This window comes from Strix uralensis, chromosome 21, assembly GCF_047716275.1.
Source record: "Strix uralensis isolate ZFMK-TIS-50842 chromosome 21, bStrUra1, whole genome shotgun sequence".
NCBI lineage: Eukaryota > Metazoa > Chordata > Aves > Strigiformes > Strigidae > Strix > Strix uralensis.
The window spans coordinates 8,701,013-8,722,485 of NC_133992.1; the positions used below are offsets into that span (position 1 = coordinate 8,701,013).

At 53.8% G+C, this 21,473-nt stretch overlaps 2 protein-coding genes across 4 annotated transcripts; one reads left to right on the forward strand and one right to left on the reverse strand.

Annotated features, from left to right (window-relative positions):
• The first annotated feature begins 638 nt into the window (after window positions 1-638).
• CACFD1 (calcium channel flower domain containing 1) lies at window positions 639-12,328 on the forward strand. 2 transcript variants are annotated; one of them, XM_074891274.1, is made up of 5 exons: window positions 639-836; window positions 5,718-5,790; window positions 6,205-6,330; window positions 6,458-6,565; window positions 7,025-12,328. In XM_074891274.1, the coding sequence occupies exons 1-5, from the start codon at window positions 713-715 to the stop codon at window positions 7,116-7,118; spliced, it is 525 nt and encodes a 174-aa protein (XP_074747375.1). In that variant the 5' UTR covers window positions 639-712; the 3' UTR covers window positions 7,119-12,328. The 2 variants fall into 2 exon arrangements, with proteins under 2 accessions (XP_074747375.1, XP_074747376.1); XM_074891275.1 differs by having other exon boundaries at window positions 6,237-6,330.
• A 154-nt stretch (window positions 12,329-12,482) lies between these two features.
• SLC2A6 (solute carrier family 2 member 6) lies at window positions 12,483-17,429 on the reverse strand. Of its 2 annotated transcripts, XM_074891265.1 has the most exons (10): window positions 17,280-17,429; window positions 16,532-16,694; window positions 16,221-16,427; window positions 15,524-15,623; window positions 14,775-14,986; window positions 14,478-14,630; window positions 14,035-14,143; window positions 13,623-13,796; window positions 13,168-13,313; window positions 12,483-13,079 (listed from the first exon to the last, which is right to left on the reverse strand). In XM_074891265.1, exons 1-10 carry the CDS (start codon window positions 17,378-17,380, stop codon window positions 12,924-12,926), a joined length of 1,521 nt encoding a protein of 506 aa, XP_074747366.1. In that variant the 5' UTR covers window positions 17,381-17,429; the 3' UTR covers window positions 12,483-12,923. The 2 variants fall into 2 exon arrangements, with proteins under 2 accessions (XP_074747366.1, XP_074747367.1); XM_074891266.1 differs by lacking the exon at window positions 16,221-16,427.
• Window positions 17,430-21,473: the final 4,044 nt, after the last annotated feature.

Below are 21,473 nucleotides of genomic sequence, written 5' to 3' on the forward strand. Positions count from 1 at the left end.
GAAAATTAAGGCTGTTTCCCTGTACCATTTGCCTGGATACCAACAGCTTGCCAAACGGGACATCTCTGACTTGCAAAGTCCTACTTGTACTCCCATTTTCTAGGGAGAGAACCTGATTCCTTTCAGATTTAGGGGAGTGTTGCCCTCTCATCTCGAGGGCAGGATTTCGTAACGGCCGTTAAATGCATCTTCATGCAAAAATTCTTATTTCCCTTTCCTCTGAGCACACGCTGGCCACCTGGATAACGGCATCTTGTTGTTAGCCAGGGGAAACGGGCCCCGGAGCTCCTGCGCACCCCTGGCCTGGAGTCCACGTCTGCGGCTGCTTATGAATATGTACAGCGCGGGCTCTGCCCACCCGCCTTTTAATGCGAGTGACATCAAAGCCCTGCCTGCTGGAGGGGGGGACCCACAATGCAATCCGCAGGCAGACGTGGAGGCAGCTCCCACGGCCGCTGGCATCGCTGCTGCAGGCAGAGACCCTCCATTGTCAGCCCTGGGGGGGCTGCCGGTGGGCCAGGCCCTGCATGGGGGTGCGAGGAGAGGCCCAGCGGCGTCAAGGCTGGGTTTAGGGGCTGTCTGCTGGGCTGGCTTGCAGGCGGGGGGGGGACAGGGGGAGAGTGTCACCTGGGGGGAGGGGGGCATCCTGCGCTGCTGGGGCTCAGGTGGGGAGCGGGGTGCTGCCCCCTGACCCCCCGGGAGCAGGGGTGCAATGAGCTCTCAGGACGAGCAGTTGCAAGCAGCAGCCCCTGAGCCAGCGGCTTCCTCCGCTGAGGATGGCATGACCTGGTGGTACAGGTGGCTCTGCAGGATTGCCGGGGTCCTCGGGGGCTTGTGTAAGTATCCCCTTCCCTTGCTGCCAGAGGTTGCCCCTCGGCACCGCTCGTGCATGCGAAAGCGCGTCAGGGGTGCTGCCTGCCTGGCGTTAGGGTCACGTTGGTGTAGGGGAGGGCGCGCCAGGAAGCGGTCATTTGGGGTTGAGGGTTTGTGTCTGCTCTAGATATTAGTTTGTTGCGTTGCGGGCAGAAGGAAGAGTGGTGGACGTGCCTGAAGTGGGGGTGGCTTAGCTGGCACACGAGGGATGTGCTCCGCGCTCGCTGAACCTGCTGAACTTTGGCACCTGGGAGAAGGGGCGTCACGGGGGGATCTGCAAATCCTCGAGTTTCTTCTTGGATACGGCGCTCGCTGGAAGTGGCGGGAGCAGCAGCCAAGCCCCCGGTCCTGTGGGAGGGCTGTGGGCAGATAAACCAGACGATGACTTTACTGTGAGCACCAAGCTCAGGGTGCTCAGCAGCGTCAGGTTCAGGGTGTGAAGAGGGGCCGTGGGATTTGGTTCATCCTATTTGACTGTTGGGTGTTTGTATGTTCCTGCAACTTATTTTCTTTCCTTGTTCTGAACGTCGGAGCGTGCTTGCTGTTACTCCTGTTGTTGATTGCAGAGGGCCTGCCTGTGGTTTTTTTTTTAAGGTGAATAACGGACTTGGTTCGTGTTGTGTGTTTTTAAGGGGTTTAGTCTCGGACACAGAGAAGAAGGGAGCCGGCGTACAGCAAAGTGAGTTGGCTGCGCTCTGAATTACCTGCTGCTGAAAAAAATTTTCCCAGGGAGAGTCTTTGCAACTTTGCCAGAAATCAGCTTGTCCTGTAGTGCTGTTTTGCTACATTCTGTGGAGAGATTAATAGCTCTTAAAAGCAGGAGGGACTGTTATGACCGCTTAGTCTGATCTCCTGCAGAGCACAGGATGGAGAATTTCTTCTGCTTCAGGTCCACGACTTCTAGTAAAACAAGAGTGTTTCTCAGCCAGTGCAGTCAGCCCTGATTTATTCCCTCGGCTGTAGCATTTTGTCTGATTCCCCCCTCTCTCCCTGCCCCCTTCCCACGCCTGTCTCTTGCCTCAGGACTTGACTGCCCAAGCCCACGGTGTTTTTGAGCCAACCTTGTAGACCGTGGTATCGTGGGGCAGGCTTGTTACAGCCCTTTTTGGCTAGGCTGGTAAAACATATGCTGCTCTCACCGTTTTATGTCTTAGGTGCTGAAATTCTAGAGGTGTGAAAAGATTTGGTAGGACTGCTCTTATGGGGCAAAACATACTGGCCTCGCCATGCTCTGCCTGAGGCCCCCGCGCTTCTGGTCCCGGCAGACGGCCAGGAGACCAGCTGGGACGTGTCTTCGGTGCAGGTCCCAGGTGGGGGTTTAGTGTAGCAGCGTCTTTCCCACGGGCTTGGGCTGTAGCCGGAGACTCGGTGCTTTTTTATGTGGCTTTGGCCCATGCAGAGCTCAGGGGGAGGCGGATGGAGGGTGAAGGCTGTTGGGTCGCATTGGTGGCATTGCCCACCTCGTGCTAGAGCAGCTCATGAGGGGCTTAAAAGTGCAAGTCTTTGAAGACAGATTTTTTTTCTCTTTCTTCATGTTTCAAAGCAGCTGAATTACACTTGGATTATTTTCCCAACCTTTTGTTCACAGCTCTGAGAGCTCATGACTTGTTTTTAAAGGAAGCTGGGAGTTTTAAGTATTTGGGTGAGTCTGTGAGAAGAAGCTTTTGGAAGAAGAGCCAGGCTCTTAACAGGAGTGCTGATGATTTGGGGAGTCAGACAGCTTGCTCTGTAGTCCTGACAGTCTTCCTCCATGAGGTTCGTCAGGCAGAGAACGAGGCAGCGTGAGACACAAACTCCTCTTACGAGCAGGGAAATAGGGGACTGTGGAAAGTGGCAACTCTGCAATGCCCCGTGCTAGTCACGGTTGACTTCAGAATGCTCCTTGTTCAGCATCACCTTGCTGAAGGTGGACAGTTTGGAAAAGGGGTGACTAATAATACAGCAAGGCTGGAGTTTGTGGCTATTTTCAGAGCTTGCTATGAAAGAGCAGAAATCTTTTATAAGGATTTTGAGCAACTGGACTGTGGTCCCGCTACAGGGCTGGATTATTTCTTACAGGAGGAAAAATTCCCTGCAGAAAGGATGAGAAACTTTGTTAGTGGAGGTGAGACTGGCAGACAATGTCTGCTGTGTGCAGACACCTGCAGCTGACAACTTGCTTAAGCCAGAAAGGTCCAGGGGCCGGCGCAAGAACAAGACAAACAAGGTTTGGGATCTGTTTCTGGCTCTTGCACAGGCTGGCTTGGTGACCTTGGCCAAGGCCCTTCTCTCCCTTGTGTTACTGTTTGTAAAAGGACGAGGAGAGTCTGTGGCTTTTGTAAAATGCTTTAGGAGCAAAAATAGGCTTGTGTTGAGGACAGTGACCAGCTGGTTGAAATGAATAGAGCCTTTGTAGGGGCTGGTGTTCTTCCCCCCCATTTCAGCTCCCAGTTATTTGTGCTTCCTCAGGGATTCAGGATGGGACAACAGTTAAACAAATGGCAGAACTGTCTGTCTTCCACAGCTTATGTGCCATTGAGCATTATCTGCATTTTAAACCTATTACAAGGCTTCTGTTTTGCAAAAAGAAGTCTCTGGCTTGTCAGCTCCATCCCCTTTTGGCTACTGAGGCAGGAGCTGATCCCATCCCATGGGGCAAGGATGTACTGGGCTGCTGTGGGATGTGCTGCTCTGCAAAGGAGACCGAAGGTCACCAAATCGTTATCTCTGTGGCTGTTGGCAGCCGCCACTGAGTGCAGTGCTCTTGTGATTATAAACCTTTGACTCCTTTCCTGCTGGCTGGTGCTCATGCTGACGTAGGGGCTTGCTCAGCTCAGGCTTGCTGGGTCATTAGTCCATTGGCAACCGGGGTGGTTGCTTAGCTGAGACTACTGCAGGAACACTGACTGCTCAAGGATTGTTTTGAGGTGTTTGAGGTCAAAACCAAACCAGAACCCTGACAAAACTACCCCTGGTTGGCTAGATTAAAAAAAGAGTAAGGCAAAAAACCTGCTTGAAAAAATAACGTTCTGCCTCCCCAGGTTTGTTCTGTGGTTGAGCTCAGTTTGGTGGCCTGTGAACTGCTTGGACCGCTCTGCTGCGCCGTGCTGCCCCAGCCCTGCCTGCATTTTGGGGATAGTTGAGATGTAGCTGGTTTTTGCTGCTCTGCTAATTATAAAGTACCTGAAAGTTACTTAACATTATTTTCAGACGTGTGCTTTCCTGGGGGAGAGCAAGTGTCGCAAGCCTGCGGTGCTTCCCCTGAGCTCCCCTTCCATCAGCATCCAAGGGTCTGTTGGTCACAAAGGAGAATTAGAAACCTCCATGTTGTGCCCTGCTCTCCGACCTGCCCGCTGCTCCCAGCAGTCCAGCTTGCCGTTGCTTTTCCAGCTCTCCAGCTGTTTGCATACGTGACTGTGAGCAGATCATCCCACCCCAGTGCCTCAGTTTCCCCTTCAGCGTGGGGACACCCACGCTGGTTCCTTTGCGATGGGAGGATGAGAAGTGCCCTTGGAGCATGGATATTAACATGTCCCCTGGCATTTCTCCTATCCTGGCTGATCTTGTTCTCGCAGGATTCTTCAAAAGATTTTGGGTCTTATGGAATAGTGCTGGGAAGCCTTTAAAAATAACCTTGTTTAGTTGTTTCCTAAAACCAGGAGGTCACTTGCTTGTGGCATGACCTTAGATTAGTCCTGTCATAGGCCTGCAGCTCCGTTTCCCAGTCTGGTAAATAAGGATAACTATTTTTAAGGGAACTTTGAGGATTCAGCAGTGACTTCTTTAAAGAAACCTGAACCCAGGCTGGTCTCATCCTCAGAGACAGACTCTGCTGCTCTTCATTGTGCCAATAATCATCCCCAAGACAGCTTTTAGGGGCTATATAATTTTAGCTGGAGTTTTTCAGGGTGGTGTTGTTTACTGTGGACTCTACCATGTCTTGCTGCCCTCCCTGCCTGGGCTCGGGTTCCCAGGTGAGCAGCAGCAGCCTTTTGGTATTGGTGGAGGAAAAGGGCCGTATCGAGTGCCGGGAACGCTCTGCAAATTTAATGAGGCAGGAAGGAGGCACATGCAGCCTCGGCTTGGACGCTGCTGCCTGGTTTCTCTCCTTGCGTTACAGAATTGGGAGTGCTGGGGCTATTTTGGGCTCTGCTTTTATCTAGCATCCACTTCCATTTGTATTAGCAGAGACCCAAACTTGGCTCTTTTCTGCCCATCTCTAGTGCAGAACCAGCACTGTGTGGCTGAGACCGGGTTCACCTCTGGTTTATTTGTTTGTCCGTGTGCCTTGGTGCTGCAAGTCATCTTTTTGCTGAACTTTCCCTGTTTTGTTCAGAGATGGGTGCCTGCTGGGACCTCTTTGTTCATCCCGGGACAAAGCAGTAATTCCTTAGCAAATAAAACCCAGGGTGCCACAGGGTGCCATGTATGTGATTCCACGTAAAAGCAAGTGCTCTGTTGTTCCACGCAAGTGAAATAGTTGTGCAAGTATCACGCTGAGACACCAAGTGCTTGGAGCAAAAGGAGACCTGGCTGGAGGAGCTGGGAACAAACCCTCTCCCCTGCATCCTGGGCTCCTCTTTGGGCTGTCAGACCTCTCCACCCACCCTCCTGTGCTGGTCTGTGCAGGCTGCTCTGTAGTGCCTAGAGGTGCTGGCCAAGGCAAGGGCTCTTCTGGGCAGCCTCTGCTCTGCAAAACAGCCCAAAATACAGGAGAGCAAAATCACGCTGGTGTGGCTTCAAGGTCCCGTTGCAGGGCAGAGCTGGGAGGAGCAGTCAGCCCTGCCTGCTGAGCTCTGGCCCTGCTGCCCCGTGGGTGCACTGGGTTGGTCTTCATGGTCACCAAAAGCCTCTTTGCTTTCCAGCCTGTGCCTTCGCTGGTCTCTGGAACTGTGTCACCATCAACCCCCTGAACATTGCGGCTGGTGTGTGGATGATGTGAGCTGAGTTTCTTTTCTTTTTTCTGTTGGGTAGGAGGTTTGATTAATTAAATGCCACTGGGCAAGGGGCAGAGCTGTCCTGCTTGGGCAGTGGACATGAGGGAAACGTCCATTGGGCACTGCGAGTTACCAGATCTTGCTCCATCGGGCGAGTTGAGATGCTGGGTTTATTCTGTTTGTATTCTTTCTTTATCCCTTTTCGAGTAAATACTGAGATACCCTTATCCAAAATAACTCTGGGGCACCAGTGTTTGGGAATTATCAAGAAGGGGGGAGGGAGCACAGTGGGGTCCAGCCCTGCCATTCCTTCTGCCTGCGTTTGGGCATGGGAGTGGCTGGTGTCCGGGGAGCATTGCTGACCCTCGCTCGGGGCCACGCGGGCAGGATTAACTCTGATTTGCTCTATCTGGAGGCTCAACGCCTTCGTCCTGTTCCTGTGCGAAGCCCCCTTCTGCTGCCAGTTTATCGAGTTTGCGAACGCCGTCTCTGCGAAGGCGGACAAGCTGCGGCCCTGGCAGAAAGCTGCTTTCTACTGCGGGTGAGGATGCTCCTGGGGTGTGTCGTGGTGGTGAAGCCATCCCAGAAACTGTGTTGGGATGCACGTGGGCATCCCTGCATCCTGTGCGGAGCAGAGCCTGGCTCTGAGGGCTGCCTCTCTCTTCCAGGATGGCTGTGTTCCCGGTTGTGCTCAGCCTGACGTTGACCACGCTCTTTGGAAATGCCATTGCGTTTGCCACCGGCGTGCTTTATGGCCTGTCAGCGCTCGGCAAAAAGTAAGAGAGATGTCTGCTTGTGGAGGGGAGGGGAGGGGAAGGTGGGCCTCCAGCCCTCACCCCCATCTGCTTCCCTAAGGCTGTGTCATGCTTTTTTTACTAACCATGCTTTTCAGGTGTAGGTGCTGCTGGAGAACATCTCCCTGCCATCATCTCAAAGCCCTGGGAGGGAAGGTCTTAGGGTTTGCTGAAGCTCTGAGCTTTTCCTTGGGAGCTCCATCTAGGTTGCCTGGTGGGTCCCAGCCCTCTTTCTGCAGCCGTTGGATGGATGGGCCCCGCTCTGGGGGCGGTGAGAAGCTTTGGCAGGGTTAGAGAGGGCGAGCAAGTTTCATTTCACTCCTGGCATCCTTCGGCACGGAAAGGCCAGGGCCCTGCTTGGGAGACCTCTCTGCCGGGGGCTGTACCTGCCATGGTGTGCACCCCGAGCTCACATCCCCACGCTGTCCCTTCTCTCTGCAGGGGAGATGCCATTTCCTACGCTCGGATCCACCAGCAGCAGAAGCAAATGGATGAAGAGAAGCTCACGGGGACCCTGGAGGGGCAGCCTCTCTGAAGCACGTGAGCTCAGGGTAACCTCTCCTGGACACTGAGATGGTGAAGATTCAGAAATCCACTCTGCCCTTTCCCCTCTCTGTTACACCACAATTTCCCTGGACACTGCAGCAACTGGAAATCTCAGGGGCTGGGCCAGGCTGTGCCCTCTTCTCACACCAGCAGCCAGACCTCAGTGCATTGGCCCCTTTCTCCTTCTTGACCCTCAACCAAATATCTCACAGTCCTCCTACTTTTTAATTTATTTTTTTTTTGCTGCAGAGGTGCTGGCTCTTTGAGTGCTGCTTTAGGAGCCTGACTAGGTAGCCTTTCTTTGGAGTGATGCCTGATAACGAGCCGAGGATGCAGTGCTCATTTGGGAACTGCTGTCCAGATGGGGTGAGGAGGGACAGAGCTGACGTGCCAGCTCCTTGCCTGCACTGGTCTCCTTGGAGTCAGGGAGCTGCTGGCCTCGTGCCTGGGGGTAACCTGCCATTGCACGTTACACCTTTTGAGTAACACTCTCAGGTGTGGCCCTTCCCAGCTATAATACGCTAATCCAAGGTTTAGCAATACGTGGTGATACTTAAGCTTGATCTTCTTCCATTGAGTGTATTTTAATACGGGTCCAGCTAGGCCAGGCATCAGAGGCATCGCTGCATGGGAAAGGACTGCCAGCAAAAAAAACATCTAAAGACAGTAACCATCTCTGCAGGGGAGCTGCCAGAGGTGCTGGAGCAGATCCTGGTACCTACAGAGCACAGTCCCCACTTCCTCTGGACACAGCTGCAGGCAGTTACTGCAATTTACTTGAATTATAAGAATTAACTACTTTGTCTTAATAAGGGTACTTTTCTTAAACTTCACTCTTTTACTGGGGAAGAAGGGCAATAAGGCTTGCTTTACCTCAGCGAAAAAGGGTACTATTGCTTGAGCCAAGTGGGATTTTTTGCTGGTGTAAAGGTCACTGCTGTGCAATAGCATCCTTCTCTGGTGAGCCTGGGACTCTGCTCTGGTATCTCACTCCCTGCATCTGCTGCTGCTCCCGTGACCCATCCCTCCGTGCAAGGGACCTGCTCTCTGCTTCTGTCTGGTGCAGCCTTTCTGTTTGGGCTCATGTTCTTTTTGCATCAGTCCTGGGCTGGTTTTGTATGGGAAGGTGGCATATCCTTCCTTTGCAAACATACAGAAATCTGCACCATTTCAGCACGGACAGCTGGGATGTCGTGCTTCTTTATTCCAGGCTCCATCAGTGGTTTTCGCATCGTATTTTCTGTTTGCTTTGTATCATGCAGAACAAAACTGCTCCCTAAGTCCAGACCCCCCTCTTCTTGTCATGGTTTCTTCTGAGCATTTTAATTTATTTGACTTTACATGATTGCTTTTGATTAGTAAAAAGGAGAATAATTTATTTCTAGTTATTTAAGTATTTTGATGGGACTCATTTTTTCTGGACATAGGAGAAAGCAGTGCTCTGTTTCCTGTCCTTCAAAGGACTGCCTCATTTCATTGGGGGGGTCTCTCTGAAGTCAGGGAGAGCCCTGGCTGCTGTAACTGGGATGCTGTAACTGGGATACTGTAAAATCCTATTTCAGCCTTCAGAGTGTTTCTCATACTTTTGGAAAGTGGGTTGTCTTTTCACCCCTTTGTCTTCTTCTGGGCCACTGGCTTGACAAAGTTTGTTTTCCCTCTCTCCTGGGAGAGAGAAGGAAGGAAAACTGGGCTGTAACTGCTGGGCTGGAGGTTTGTACTCATTCAGCAGCCCTGGGAGCTGAGCTCCTGCTGCCACCAATGCTCTGTGGTCCCATTTGAATCACTGGGGTACCAGAGGGGTCACGCTGCGGTCTGAGAAATGCTGCTGGAGGCTGGGTGCTCTCTGTCAGCCGCTGGAAACTATCTGTATAACCTGTCCTTCCTCTGGGTACGATGTGTGTATTCGCATTAGCTGGACCACAGACACCCGTACGTCCCTGGCAGAGCCTGGGACGGAGCCGCTGCTGGAGGGGTGGCTGGGTACGGATGCAGAGTGGTCCCTGGAGATCGGGGGGTTAAGCTGCCAGCTAACCTTAGCTGTTCTTTCTTCCTCGGAGTTCAGGGAGGTGTGAGGATTTACACCAGACAGGAACACAGCTTGGGTTTATTTACACACAGGGGCCCTTGCAGCTGGATGCTGGGTGGCCACTTTGTGCTAAGCCCTGTCCCCTCAGGCCTCTGAACCGTGACTGCTCTGACACCAGCTTGTCTGGGATGCAGAATAGGCACCGCCAGCCCGGATGCAGTTTGTTTTAATAAAGGCTGTGCCGTTTCGGAGCTCCCAGCTCTGGGCTGATCTCTGTTGCCACATGCAATACCTGGGGCATCGGCCTTCCCTGTGCCTGTGTGTGGGGACCGCAGCCCCCTGCGTGGGTCACGCTGCTGGCCGTGATGGGGTGCTGCAGGAGGAACACGCCGCGGGATAGTTCAGGGTAATAACATCTCTGCTCTTCGAGCCAGCGGTGCCCCTGTGCCGTACCTCTACCGGGTGGTTGAAGTGCAGAGTCCTGCCTAGCAAACAGGACATCTGCTTTGATTTCAGGGGGGTTTGGGGTGTTAAGTAGTGTTTAGTAGAGGAATTGTTGCAGACTGGTGCACGTAGCTACGAGCATGTCTTTGGTAGTGACTGCTTTACTCTGTGAGTAGTTCCACAGTAGCTTTAGTGACAGGAGGCGGAAGGCAAAGCAGAGGCGATAGAGTAACGCTTGCTGGTGGATCTACAGAACTGGTAGGACCCTCACTGGCTTCATCTGATTGTCCTAATGCCACAGACCAGCAGCAGTCCCTGGGGCTGTTGCAGGCAGGTGCTGCTCCAGGTCACCTGGAGGGATCATCAGCACGGACGGGTCCGCTCTGCTCCCTCAGCACGACCAGCAGAAGTCCCTTAGATGCCAGCAATACTGTCCTGCTGCGTTTTGTGGCAGTTGGGTGTGACACTGGGGCCAAGGCAAGTGAACAATCTGCATCTGCTCTGTTAGCAGGCTGCGCAGCTCAGCTCTGAGCTCAACGCTTTTGTTGAAAATGGGCCTCAGGGACTCTTCTGTAAGAGCTGAACTGGAGCCTTTGGCCACAATGCTTTAAGACACCGGGTCTGTTCAGTGTCTGATCCGTGCTCCAAGAGTGCTGACTCCTACAGATGCATGTCTGGAGTGGGAGCTCTTGGGAATTTCAGCTGTCTGTGATGCAGCTGAAACCAAGCCAGATGCTGCCATTGAGGCTTGGTGACAGCACCCATGGCTTTTAAGAGTAGTAGGGACAGTTAGTGGGTGGTGTCACCTCCGTGTGAGCAAGAGACTGTTTTTGTGGAGGTAGAAAGGACCTTTAGAGTAGTAGCATCACAGTAGTTAATCACAGTGCATGGCAGTTATTAATTGTGTTTAGAGGCACCATCAGGGTGCTTGGAGTTGTGTAAGGATAAATTAAGTTAAAACTCCTGCTCTAGAGGTTTTACAGGCTCAACCCAATCCCCACTGATGGCGTCCAGGCTGGATGGCTAATCCGTGGGGTCTCTATGGAAGAGGTTCTGCTTGCCAGGTCTTGAGAAGGCCTCTTGGGAGACAATGGGACAGAAGTTTTGTTATGTGAGAACTCAAGAGCGGGTGATGCATTGACTACAGTGAGTTGTTGACATCAAGTGTGGAAAGACACCTGGGTACTGGCAGGACATGTGCACTTAGCAATGGACTGTTACACTGTTCACCACGTGAGCTGTGCGCTTCTTACCCACGTGTATTTATACAGCGTGAGACTCTTCCGTGTCCCATTCAGTCATGAAGTTGACGGCAGTTGGGCATATTAGCTCCACTGTTCCTGGGGCTGTCCACTGGGTGCGAAGAGAAGAGCAGAAGCTCGCTTTCTGCTGCGTACCCAGACCTCGCTGCTCTGGGCAGGAGCTGATTTTGTAACACCGATTGATTCTGTGTGTGCAGTGAATAAAAAGACCATTCTACCTCTGGAAAGAGCCACTGTGATTTCTCAGACTCTAAATGTAGGAAAACCCCTCAGACTTTCTATATTGAAGAAAGGAGGTCACTCAAAACACTTCTCCAGTGAGGTTCTCACAGGACCTGAAGAGTCCAACCTCATTTCATATTCGGGCATTTCCTCCTGAGGCCAAGCCCTGGGAAGCTCAATTCATCTGTGTCATTTTTTCCTCAGGAAAAAACATCCACTGTCTTCAGGGAAGGGTTTCACTGAAGTGAAGATATCAAGACCTGGTCCATAGCCATGTGAGAAAGAGAACACTCTAGCACAGGGCTGCCAGAGATCCTGATCTTCAGAAGGTCAGTGGAAACCAGAGGCTCTTGAGACCTCCCATAATCAGGCCATGCTTAGAAACAGTCATATTCCAGCCAGGGCTGAACATCTTTCTGGAAATGGGTCTCAGCTGCAAAGGTTAGGTCTAATACTGAATTTTCTCTGTGGTTTTGATTTTGGCCCATCTCTCTTCCTCTGTCCCAGGCTGCTTTACATTAATCCTCTGATAAAACACATCTCTTAAGTGATTTCTCTCATCTCCTGCTGCAGGAGATCTAAATAGTAGCTAGGACATCTTGAGATCTGGGTCAAATATGCTATGTTACCCCATGTTTCCTTGTCACAGCAGGATGAATGTTCCAGGAATGGGAGGACACAAGCATCTCCACCAGCTCTCAGGGTGCCAAGTGCATTTCTGGAGGTTGGACAGATGCTTGGGCAAATCATCTCCCAGCTCAGCCTTTGTTGTTCTGCCCTTTTGGGAGAAGTTAGGTTGGATGTGATATGCAGCAAGGACATTTGTTCCTCACAGCCATAACCACCTTCTGCACCTAGGGTTAGGCTCTAAAAAAAATATTTTAAAAAAGTCCTTAATCTTGCAGGACACACAGGAAAGAGGTAAGAGCAATTTACTACTAACTATGCAGTTGAAATCTCAGAGTGATGGAGGTGGAGGCTCCATACACAGACGTGATGGGGTGCATCCACCTTCCTCTTTGTGAGTAAAACCCTGCGGTGGGACGGACCCACCCCAGTACAAAGTATTGTCAGTACCCACCGTGTCTTTCCTCCAGTGAATCACTTGCACTACAGCTGAATGTTTGTCTGTTCCCGTTCTTTGTCCTGGATTTTCTTTGTGAACTGTATTTGGTCTTGTTCATTAGGCTTCTAGTGTAATGTGTGTTTTTAGAGCAATAAAATGTGGCAGCTTTTTATACAAAATATCTGGCTCTGCCTCTTTCACAGTCTTTAAGTACACGAGACTCATCTGGGAAGCTGGAGGCTGTTGTGGTCCCCTTGTCACAGTCCTGGTCTGCCTCTCCCATCCCACGTGCCTGCAGCTCCCTTCTCTGCAAATCAAGGCAACACCTTGCAGTTGAAGGCAAAACTGTTTTATTATTGCAACTACACTGTGAACTTTTGCCAAAACAGCTACAATTGTTAATGCTGTTCCAGCCAAACCCTGGGGCTCTCGGGCTGCTTTGGTGGCTGCTGAGTGAAGGTTGTGCATGGTCTCTTGTCCACAGCCACACCTTTTATTTTCCAGGACATCTTTATCTCCAGCCTGGTGCTGGTTTCCTGGTCAACCTTGGGTTGACATGCCCAGAGAGCAACAGGTAGTGTTGAATGATGGGAAAAGAAGGTAAAGTTCCAGTTGACAACTTCTACATCTAAAGCGAGATGAATATTGCCACCCATTCCTCTCCCGTTGCCTTCTCAGAGAGCTCCAGCCTCCACTTCCAGCAGCACAACAGTTTTCTTTGTTGCCCTTGAGTATATGGACTGGTAGTCTGGCACGGTGGGCAGATGGCAGCTCCTACCTCATGAATGACCTCCGGCCAGTCCTGAAGAAGGCCTCAATCTGCTCCAGGGACCTGCCTTTGGTTTCTGGAACACAGAAGCCTGTGAATAAGACGTTCCCAGCGCAGATGACAGTGAAGAATAGGAAGGGCACCTCGAGGCCGAAGGCATGCTGGAAAGTGGGACAGAAAGCAGACATGAGCTGGTGCAGAGGGGGTCTGAGGAGGGGCTGCTGGACGCCCTCCCTGGCCAATACCCACCACAACCCAGAGGAAGAAGTAGGTGAGAGTGAAGGCTGTCAGCCAGCTCACGACGACGCAGAGGCCTGAGGCCACCCCACGGGCTTTCAGAGGGAGGATCTCCGACATCAGCAGCCACGTGATGGGGCCCCAGCCCATGGCATAACCTGCAGGGAAGGAGGGGTAAGGTGAGGCTGTTGAGGCTGTGAAGCCCACTGAGGAGTGCAGAAGAGCCCTGTGCAATCCTGCCCTGCTCCCCCATCAGTCATTATTCCCCCCCATTCATGCTCTGTCAGTCCTCAAAATGACGTCAGATGCCATGTTTCTTGGTCTACCAGGAACATCTGCCTGCCTTCCAACTCCAAGCCCAACCTCCTTGCTCTGTATCACCCCACCTCGGATGAGAAATGTCCTCCCCAGCTGGTACCCAGCCCCGTGCTGTGGGTCCTGGGCGCTCTCTCACTCTCTGCACCTACCCATTATGAAGAACATGGTTGCCAGGAGGGGGATGAGTGTGATGTAGTTTACTGGCTCAGCAGGAAGGTTGGCAGAGCTCACCAGGGTCTTGTTGGCAACGGTGTCATTCTGAGAAGCTGGCACGAAGTGGATATAGAGCCCCATGGTCAGGTTGGAGACCAACATGACACCAGCTGTGGAGAGATGCAACAGCACAGTGGGACCGATGGGTGAGTGATCCCCTCCATGCCAAGGACTGAGCTCCCAGGAGTGCCTCTGCTCAGGACCTGAGCCACCACCAAAGGAGGGAGACCTGCCCCACTCCCTGCCTGAGTCCTGTATGGCTGAAGTTTCCACTCCTGAGTGTTTTTAGAGCTCTTGGAGATCCTTAAATAAGAGCTTCCCTTGCACAACACTGGGAGAGAGACATACCTGATACAAAAAGAAGAATCTTCCTCCCAGCTTTATCCATCGACACAGCAGCAATCATCACTGAGAACAGACGTACCAAGCCAACGAGAGCTGCATCGTACTCTGGTTTCTGCAACAGCAAAAGCAGAGGGGAAGCTGAGATGGGAGAGCAAGGGAAAGGGCAGGTTTCTACATGTGTTGCCTTGACTCAAGCTGATGACTTTATCAAAGCTATCCTCCTATAGTAAGAGACCAGAGAAGAAGAATGGGGAGACAGGGGAGCCAGTCCTGCTCCCCATCCTCAGGCAGCCTTTCACAGGGCAGGTGCTTCGCAATTGCTGCCAACCAGGCGCTTTAAAAAAGGCTTCAGATTTGGGGTCTTAGAGCCGCAGGGGACTTGGAGTACTGGGCGGCTATCACTGAAGATGAGGCAGTCCGAGCACAGGCTGAACCCTACGGCTCACCAGGATGACAGATGTTTTCTTGAATATTGATTGCAGATACACGAGGATGCAGGTGACACCTGAAAGCTGCTGCAGGAACCTCATCCCCACCGCGATCAGGATGGGCTTGTAAATGAAGGGGTCCTTGATCTCAGCACAGGAAACCCGCTGGCTCTGGAGGGGACAAAGCCAGAAAGCCATTACCACCTCTGGGCACCACTGTGACACCCAGAAGATGACTCTGGAGTTGCCCAAAGGAGGCTGAATTTTGCAGTTTTCACATTACATCTCTACTGGGCTGGAGGTGAGACTCCTCACCTGCTTCCTCACACTGTCCTTGATCTGCTCATACTCCCGGGCGTAGTCTGTGTCCTTGCCCCGCAGCCAGCACAGCGATGCCAGGGCCTTGTCATCCTTCCCCTGGGAGAGCAGGAACCGGGGCGAGTTGGGCATGAAGCAGAGCAGGATGATCATCACCAGCACGGGCACCTCCCCTGCGACGGCCAGCCAGCGCCAGTCCAGGACCAGCCCTGCTGGGGCAGCATGGTTAGGAGCCAAAAGCACGCAGGGAAGGGTGTCCCCCACATAAGGACCCCAATAATTTAATTTAATAAATCCAGTGATGGAAAAAAAAATATTTTGCACATGTTTTTCTCCTAGAAAAGAAGCATTTTTAGCTATACGATATGGGGAAATTCCAGCAAGCTCCCCCAAATCTCCAGCAAAATCCTGCAGCAACCAGGGCACGTGCTGGCAAGAAATGCACATGCAGTTCATCGTGTGCTGCCCTTCAGCCCTGACAAAACCTCAGCAGGACCCAGATCTGCAGGCACGGTAACAACCACGGGTCCGTGGGTTTATGGGTTCATTCCTCTGAGCACACACAGAGTGTGGGTTATGCACGGGCGATCCTATCCAGACCCCCTTTGCGCACCCGTGGTGGTGGTTGTGAGCTGGCTGTGAGGGGAAAGAATCCATCAACTTGCTGAGAAAGTTGTTTAAAATAAACTCCCCTTTGCTAAGGTTTTGCTGAGGGTTTCCTGCCCTCCGAACACCAAGATACTTGCCCAGTGCGTACAGGACGAGGGAGCCCAGCACTGCCATCATCTGAGGACAAGCGCCCAGCATGCCTCTGACGCCGGGGTGGGAGATCTCCGAGATGTAGACCTGGAGCGGGACAACACATGCTTAATGGAGCTGCAACGTACAGCTGTCACCGCCAAAACCTGTCCTCTGTCACCTTGCAGTCATCCACTTCAACCAGGGGAAACCCAAACTGCTGGGAAGCTGCCTGCTCACGGTGGGAACCTGCCCGGTCCGGCAGCACGAGCTGGTCCCGGCAGGCGGAGAGGAAAAGCCTTGCAGGCACCACCACTTCCCTCCCTCACCCCGGTGTGGGGTAAGTGCTCCAGCAGCACGCTCAGACTCCCGTTACTGGAAGGATGTGCCCCAGCGTTACTCAATTCTTGCCTTCCCCTCTGCGTGCAACACGAGGTTGGCATTCAGTAAACACGGGAGGAAATAACTGCCGGGAGGGATCGAGGACTTGCCTTCCTTTTTCCGCAGGCCCCAGCACCGTGGGGGCAGCTCGGGCTGGCCGCACCAGTGCCGCTAACCCAGTGCATCCTCCCCATCCCAAATCGCCCACCCGCAGCCATGAAGCTCTGCTGATGCCTCCAAAAAGCAGCAGGATGCCCCTACGGCACCACCCCGAGGTTTCTCGTCGTGCAAATCCCCATCAAACTCCCTCCTGTGGCACGTTACCGGGATGGAGGCGGATGTCACGCCGCCGGCGTAGCCCGTCAGCACGCGGCCCAGCAGCAGCATCCCGATCCCCTGGGCACTGGCCATCAGCAGGTATCCCACGGCGGAGGGCAGCGCCGAGAACATGATGCTCAGTTTGCGGCCCAGGCAGTCATTGAGGAGCATGGCGCTGAGCCCCCCCGCCGCCGCTCCCAGCATGAACACCGACTGCGGGGACACACGGAGAGGGGCCTCGGTGGGTCTGGGCTCCCCCTGCACACCTACTGGCTCTGCCCCCCACCACCCCTGGCAGGGACAACCCCGCTCCTTACCCCGAACCAGGATGCTGTGTATCGGTCCAGCCGCAGCGCAGGGCTGGGGTAAGCCTCCAGGGCAGGGATGACGGGCGAGGGGTAAACCAGGGCGAAGCCGAAACTGAAGTTCCCCAGGACAGCGGCAAACACAGCCAGATAGAGCCGCTTGTTCTGGAGGCTCCTGTGGGAGGGACGGAGTGAGAAGGGTGTGTTGGGTGCCCTTATCGCACCCGGCGGAAACTTTAACTCTGTCTTGCAGCTTCCCCCAGCCTTTGCCGAGGCTCTCGTGACACCCACGGAGGGATTTTCCCAGGGAATGGCCATACACGGGTGGGATGTCTCTGAGTGGAGCTGCTCCTGCCCTGTGGTGGGGGGCGAGAGCCTGTCCTTCTGTGCACCCCTGATGTTTTCCTCTCTGCCGGGCGGTTTTCAACAAACCAAGAAAAGCAGAAGCTGCAGCCGGGCGGCACCTCAGACCCAACCGGCAGCCGGCTCATCCTCACAGAGGAGGGAGGGGGCCCTGGTGCCCCCCAGCAGGACTTTATGCCCCCACGATAGTCAGATGCCCAAGAGCACACACACCCACAGCTCTCCAGGTGGGCTCATCCAGCACCGCATGCCCTGGGCAGGATGAGACCCCATCTCAAGGCAACTCAGGAATGACAGCGGCATGAAGCAGCTCTTCCACCACCTCCCCTCAGCCCAGTGCTCTGGGGACGGGGGGCACAGCCCACCCCGCAGCCAGCCCCATGGCCCCAGCCCTTACTGCAGGTACGCCTTGTCGAGCCTCTTGCCAGTGGTCTCGGGGAAGGTCCGATACGAGGAGCTCGTCTTCCTCACGAGGGGCTCCCGTGCGCTCGGCTCCATGGCAGTGCCGTGGCTGGTGCCTGTTGCCGTGTGGGTGCTGCTGTGCTCGGGGCTGTCTCCGGAGACGGGGAGGAAGAAGCAGTTGAAAGCGAAAGGGGAGAGACTGCCTGGCCTTGCCTAATCAGAGAAATCTGTGCTTCGTGGGCTTGCCCTGGCCAGCCTCTGGGGAGGAAACTGGGGGGGGCAGAAAACCAGCAGACAAAGAGCCATGGGGAAATGACGGTCCTCTGCAAGCCTTCGCTCTGCACCCACCCAGCCCTTGTCCCTCCCAGACCCCATCAGCACCAAAATCCCTCACTGCAGCGGCTCTTACAGGGATGATCCTTGCAGAACCGTTTCCACCAGCAGAAACATCCCTTTGCTAAGGCCACATCTCTCCCTTGAGGAACTGGTATCAGTTTAGACTGGCCAAACACGGCTTCTTTGTGCAAGGGTAAATAGCACGACGTGAGCCTCCACAGCCTTGGGAAGGGTTTTCAGCAGAGACCAGAGGTGAGGAAGGAGAAGAAATGAGAGGTGAACATGGAGGGGACACAGGGAGCAGGTGAAGGGGATGAAGAGTGCTGATGAGGATGGAAAAGGGGAGGGCAGCATCTCTGCTGCATTGGGTGCAGCTGCTGGGGGTCCCAGGCTGCCCATGGGTGCCTTTTCCCCCTCGCCCTGTTTGCCCTGGCCCTGTAGGGCTCAGTGGGCAGCATTGTGCTGGGACATCTGCAGGTCCTGGGAGGCTGCAGGGTCCAAACTCACCCTGTAGGAAAGGCAGGGACATACCTACTGTTGTTGCACTTGGATTTAATTAGCAAAAGATGTCTTTCCCTAAACTACTGTAGTGCTCCTCTTGTTACCATCATTCACCTTAGTCCCTGGTGCTTTTGGGACCACCCGGATGGTTTCTGCACCCCCCAAGCCTGCGTGGGAGCCCCGGTGACGCTTCAATGTCAGCCAGGACCTGCTATGCTCTTCCCTCTGTGCAATCTAGTTCCTCTTCTGCAACCACCAAGTGCCGCATTTAGTCTCTGATCAATGCTGGGAATTTACAGCTGACTCAGGCACTCGGGGCTGTGATTTCCCTGCAGGAAGAAAGGTCATGGAGCAAGGGGACATCAGGGTGGCAGGCCAGCTCATCCAAAAACTTTCCAGTGCTGTGTTGGTCTGAGCAGGGATGTCACAACAGTCTCCACCTGAGCTGGAGCTGGTCCCTGTGCCCTGGGCTCCCCCTCCATCAGCAAACGCCATCGGTCACCTCTCTTGCTTGTGCTTTGCTCTGTACATCTGGGCTAGCAAAGCCCGTTTGCTCCCACAGTGGCCATGATCTGTGCAAGGTCATGGCCCTGCATGTGACAGCAGGGCTGAGACAGGCTGCTGGTTGCATCTTGCAGACCAAGGAAAATCTGCAAATGAGTGGCCTTAGGGAATTTGAAGAGGAAGGCTGCTGCAAATTCCCTAAGGCCACTCACTGAGAAAGTTATTCTTTATCCCCTCTGCCCCTCCCAGGCCTCAGCTTTTTCCCCAAATCAGGTATACCGAGTCTCTGCCACACAATATTTGCCATGTTCCACCCCAAAGCGGCTGCCTTTCAGCCCTACCAGGAGTTAAAAAAAGGCCCCCCAAAGCAAAGTGCTGTAGCAGAGGGAATGTGGAGGGCTGCAGGAGGGTGCTGCTGGGGCGGGTCTGGGTGAAAAAAGGCTGCAGGTGCTGAGCATGATGGAGCTCACTGGGGAATGTGCCTGCAAGGTTTCTGGGGGCTGAGGCTGCTGCAAGGTAAGGGCTTTTCTCTTTTTCCTCCCTGATCCTTGTTTTTCCTATAAATATCTCTAGCGTGAAGGAAGATGTGGGCTTGCTGGTTAGTTATCTCTGGCTCTTTCCACCATGGAGCTGCTTGGCTGCTGGTTTTTGGGACCGTGGTGGGGCTGAGCGTGCTGCCCCATGCAGGGTCATGCCAGCTCTGTGCTTGTGCTTCCTGGGGAGGTTTGTGTGCTGGGTTGTGGGTCCTCGCTGGGAGTGATATTGCTTGGAGCAAAGGTGTGAAACTCGCATTGCTGGTCTGCGGTGGGCTTGGGGGGAGCGGAAGAAAGGCTTCTGGGTGTGTTGATGGGTGTGTTGCTCTGTTGTCTGTGTATTTCTGGATGTTCATGTCTCAAAGACAGGGGCTCAGAGCTGCTTGTTTTCAGAGGTAGAAACTGAAGTAGGGAGTGATGATGTGCCCTGGTGGGGGGTGAGGAATTGGTGGCAGAGCTGGGTGCTGACTCAGCTGTGCAGGCTGGTGGCTCAGACGAAAAGACAGCTCGGAGCAGACTGAAATGACCATCTGCACGCAACAACATCTCTTCTTAATTCATGTCCCTCCCTTCAGTCGTTTTTGGAGATAGATGTGGCCTGTAGCAAGGGACTTCAGAAAGCAAGATCTGCATCTCCATTCTGCCTAGGGATTCATGCTCTCTCTGCTCCCAGGAGCAGGGGTGCTGAGCTCCAGGCCCTGGCAGCTCCTTGGGGTTGGGTTGTGCTTGGGTGCAGAGGATGGGTGCTGGGTGGCTGGGGACAGCCTGCTGCAGCCCTGGGACCTGGCAAAACAAGCCTGGGATGTGGGACCTGCTCTGCTGCTGCAGTGGGGTTAGCCCGGCCGTGCTGGTGTGACCCCAACACGTGGGTGCACAGGGCTGGAGCCCCGAGTGCCACCTCCTGCCTCAAATTGGCTATTGCCTGCATCTGATTTAATTCCCCTGCTTCTGGCTACAAAGCAACTATTAACTGAAGTCAAGCCCATAAATGTGCATTAGCTGCTTTGGCTGTATTTATGTGAATATTTAATTACCAAAGTTTTTCCCTAAATAGCCCTGTTTGTGGGAGGCTTTTGGGAGGGAGCAGGGTGATGCATTGAAGGCTGGCAGTGGCTGTTACGTTTCCTGGGCTGGGAGCGGTGTTGGGATGGGGCTGGCACCCTGCTCTGGGCTGGGGCCCCTCCTTGCTGTGGCCGCTGCATGCATTTGTCATAGACCTCATGGAAGGACACAGTGTCTGTCCTAAACCTGAAGCCGCTGGGACGTGGACAGAGAGGAGTGCTCAACCCAACCTCCCCCTGCTTACAATGGGGGTGGGGTGGGAAATATATTGGAGAAGAGCCCTGAGCCGGAGCAGTCGGATCTCCCTGAAACGCAAAGGGTTATCCAGTTTCTGTGCAGATTTGTCAACTGCTTCAAACAGGAAATTACTTCGTGTCTTGAAAAACCTCCAAGCACCTGTAACGCCGGGAAGCACGGGGGAGCCGGCGCCTGCGCGGGGCTAGGCTTGGGGAGCCAGGGCTGAGCCCCTGGGCAGGTCTGTCCCTCGGTGAGAAGGGGGGTCCCTCGGGCGTGGTGTAACAGGTCCCCACACTCGCTTTCGGTGAGCACCACATCCTCGCTCTGCCTTCCATGGTTTCCTTCTCAAAGTGCAGTCTTGGTAAGGAATAAAGCATCCACCACTCTGTCCCCGCTCCATATCTCCCTGAGGACTCTCCTGACTTGCTGTAGGTCCTACCAAAACGCATGAAGGGCGGGTAAGGAGGAAGAAGCCTCCACATCAGCGGTGTCTCTGGTGGGCTGTGCTTAGCCATCAGCACGGGGAAGGGGCTCCTGCCCTGCTCTGTGGCAAGTAACAGGGCTCCAGGCCCTCGAGGGTGAACTGGGGAGGAATGAGGCGCCCACTTTGGGAAAGCAGCAAACCAGCCCGTGGCTGATTAAAGGGCAATCTGGTTTTGCTGAGAGCTGTTGGCTGCCTCGGCCGGAGTGATGCATTGCTCCGGCTCAATAGGACCTTCCTCCCCCTCTGACAGCTGTGCAATAGATCATGAACATATGCAAAAAAATAAACTGCATCAAAGCCACTTGGCAACTTAACTAACCCAATTCATAAATTAATTTCTATTCCTCTTGTAAGGGAGAAATCAGTCACTCCTCAAGGCTATTCGTCTCTATCGCTCATCTGGCCACATCCTTTCATAAATCTTCCCTGTAAGTCTGAACTGGTGATTGCTGGGTCAAGATGCAATAACGCTCAGTGCCTGCGCGGGCTCGGGGCAGCCTCGGGGTCGTTTGCCCTGGGCTGGGGCAGGGTG

Bases quoted from the DNA above. Each gene is read 5' to 3' on its own strand.
- CACFD1 (XM_074891274.1), top strand. From the start codon at position 713: ATGAGCTCTCAGGACGAGCAGTTGCAAGCAGCAGCCCCTGAGCCAGCG. The intron at 837-5,717 runs GTAAGTATCCCC...TTTGCTTTCCAG, and splicing joins CGGGGTCCTCGGGGGCTTGT to CCTGTGCCTTCGCTGGTCTC. The intron at 6,566-7,024 runs GTAAGAGAGATG...TTCTCTCTGCAG, and splicing joins CTGTCAGCGCTCGGCAAAAA to GGGAGATGCCATTTCCTACG.
- SLC2A6 (XM_074891265.1), bottom strand. From the start codon at position 17,380: ATGGAGCCGAGCGCACGGGAGCCCCTCGTGAGGAAGACGAGCTCCTCG. The intron at 16,428-16,531 runs GTAAGGAGCGGG...GTGTCCCCGCAG, and splicing joins ACACAGCATCCTGGTTCGGG to TCGGTGTTCATGCTGGGAGC. The intron at 14,987-15,523 runs GCAAGTATCTTG...CTGCCCCAGCAG, and splicing joins CCTCGTCCTGTACGCACTGG to GGCTGGTCCTGGACTGGCGC.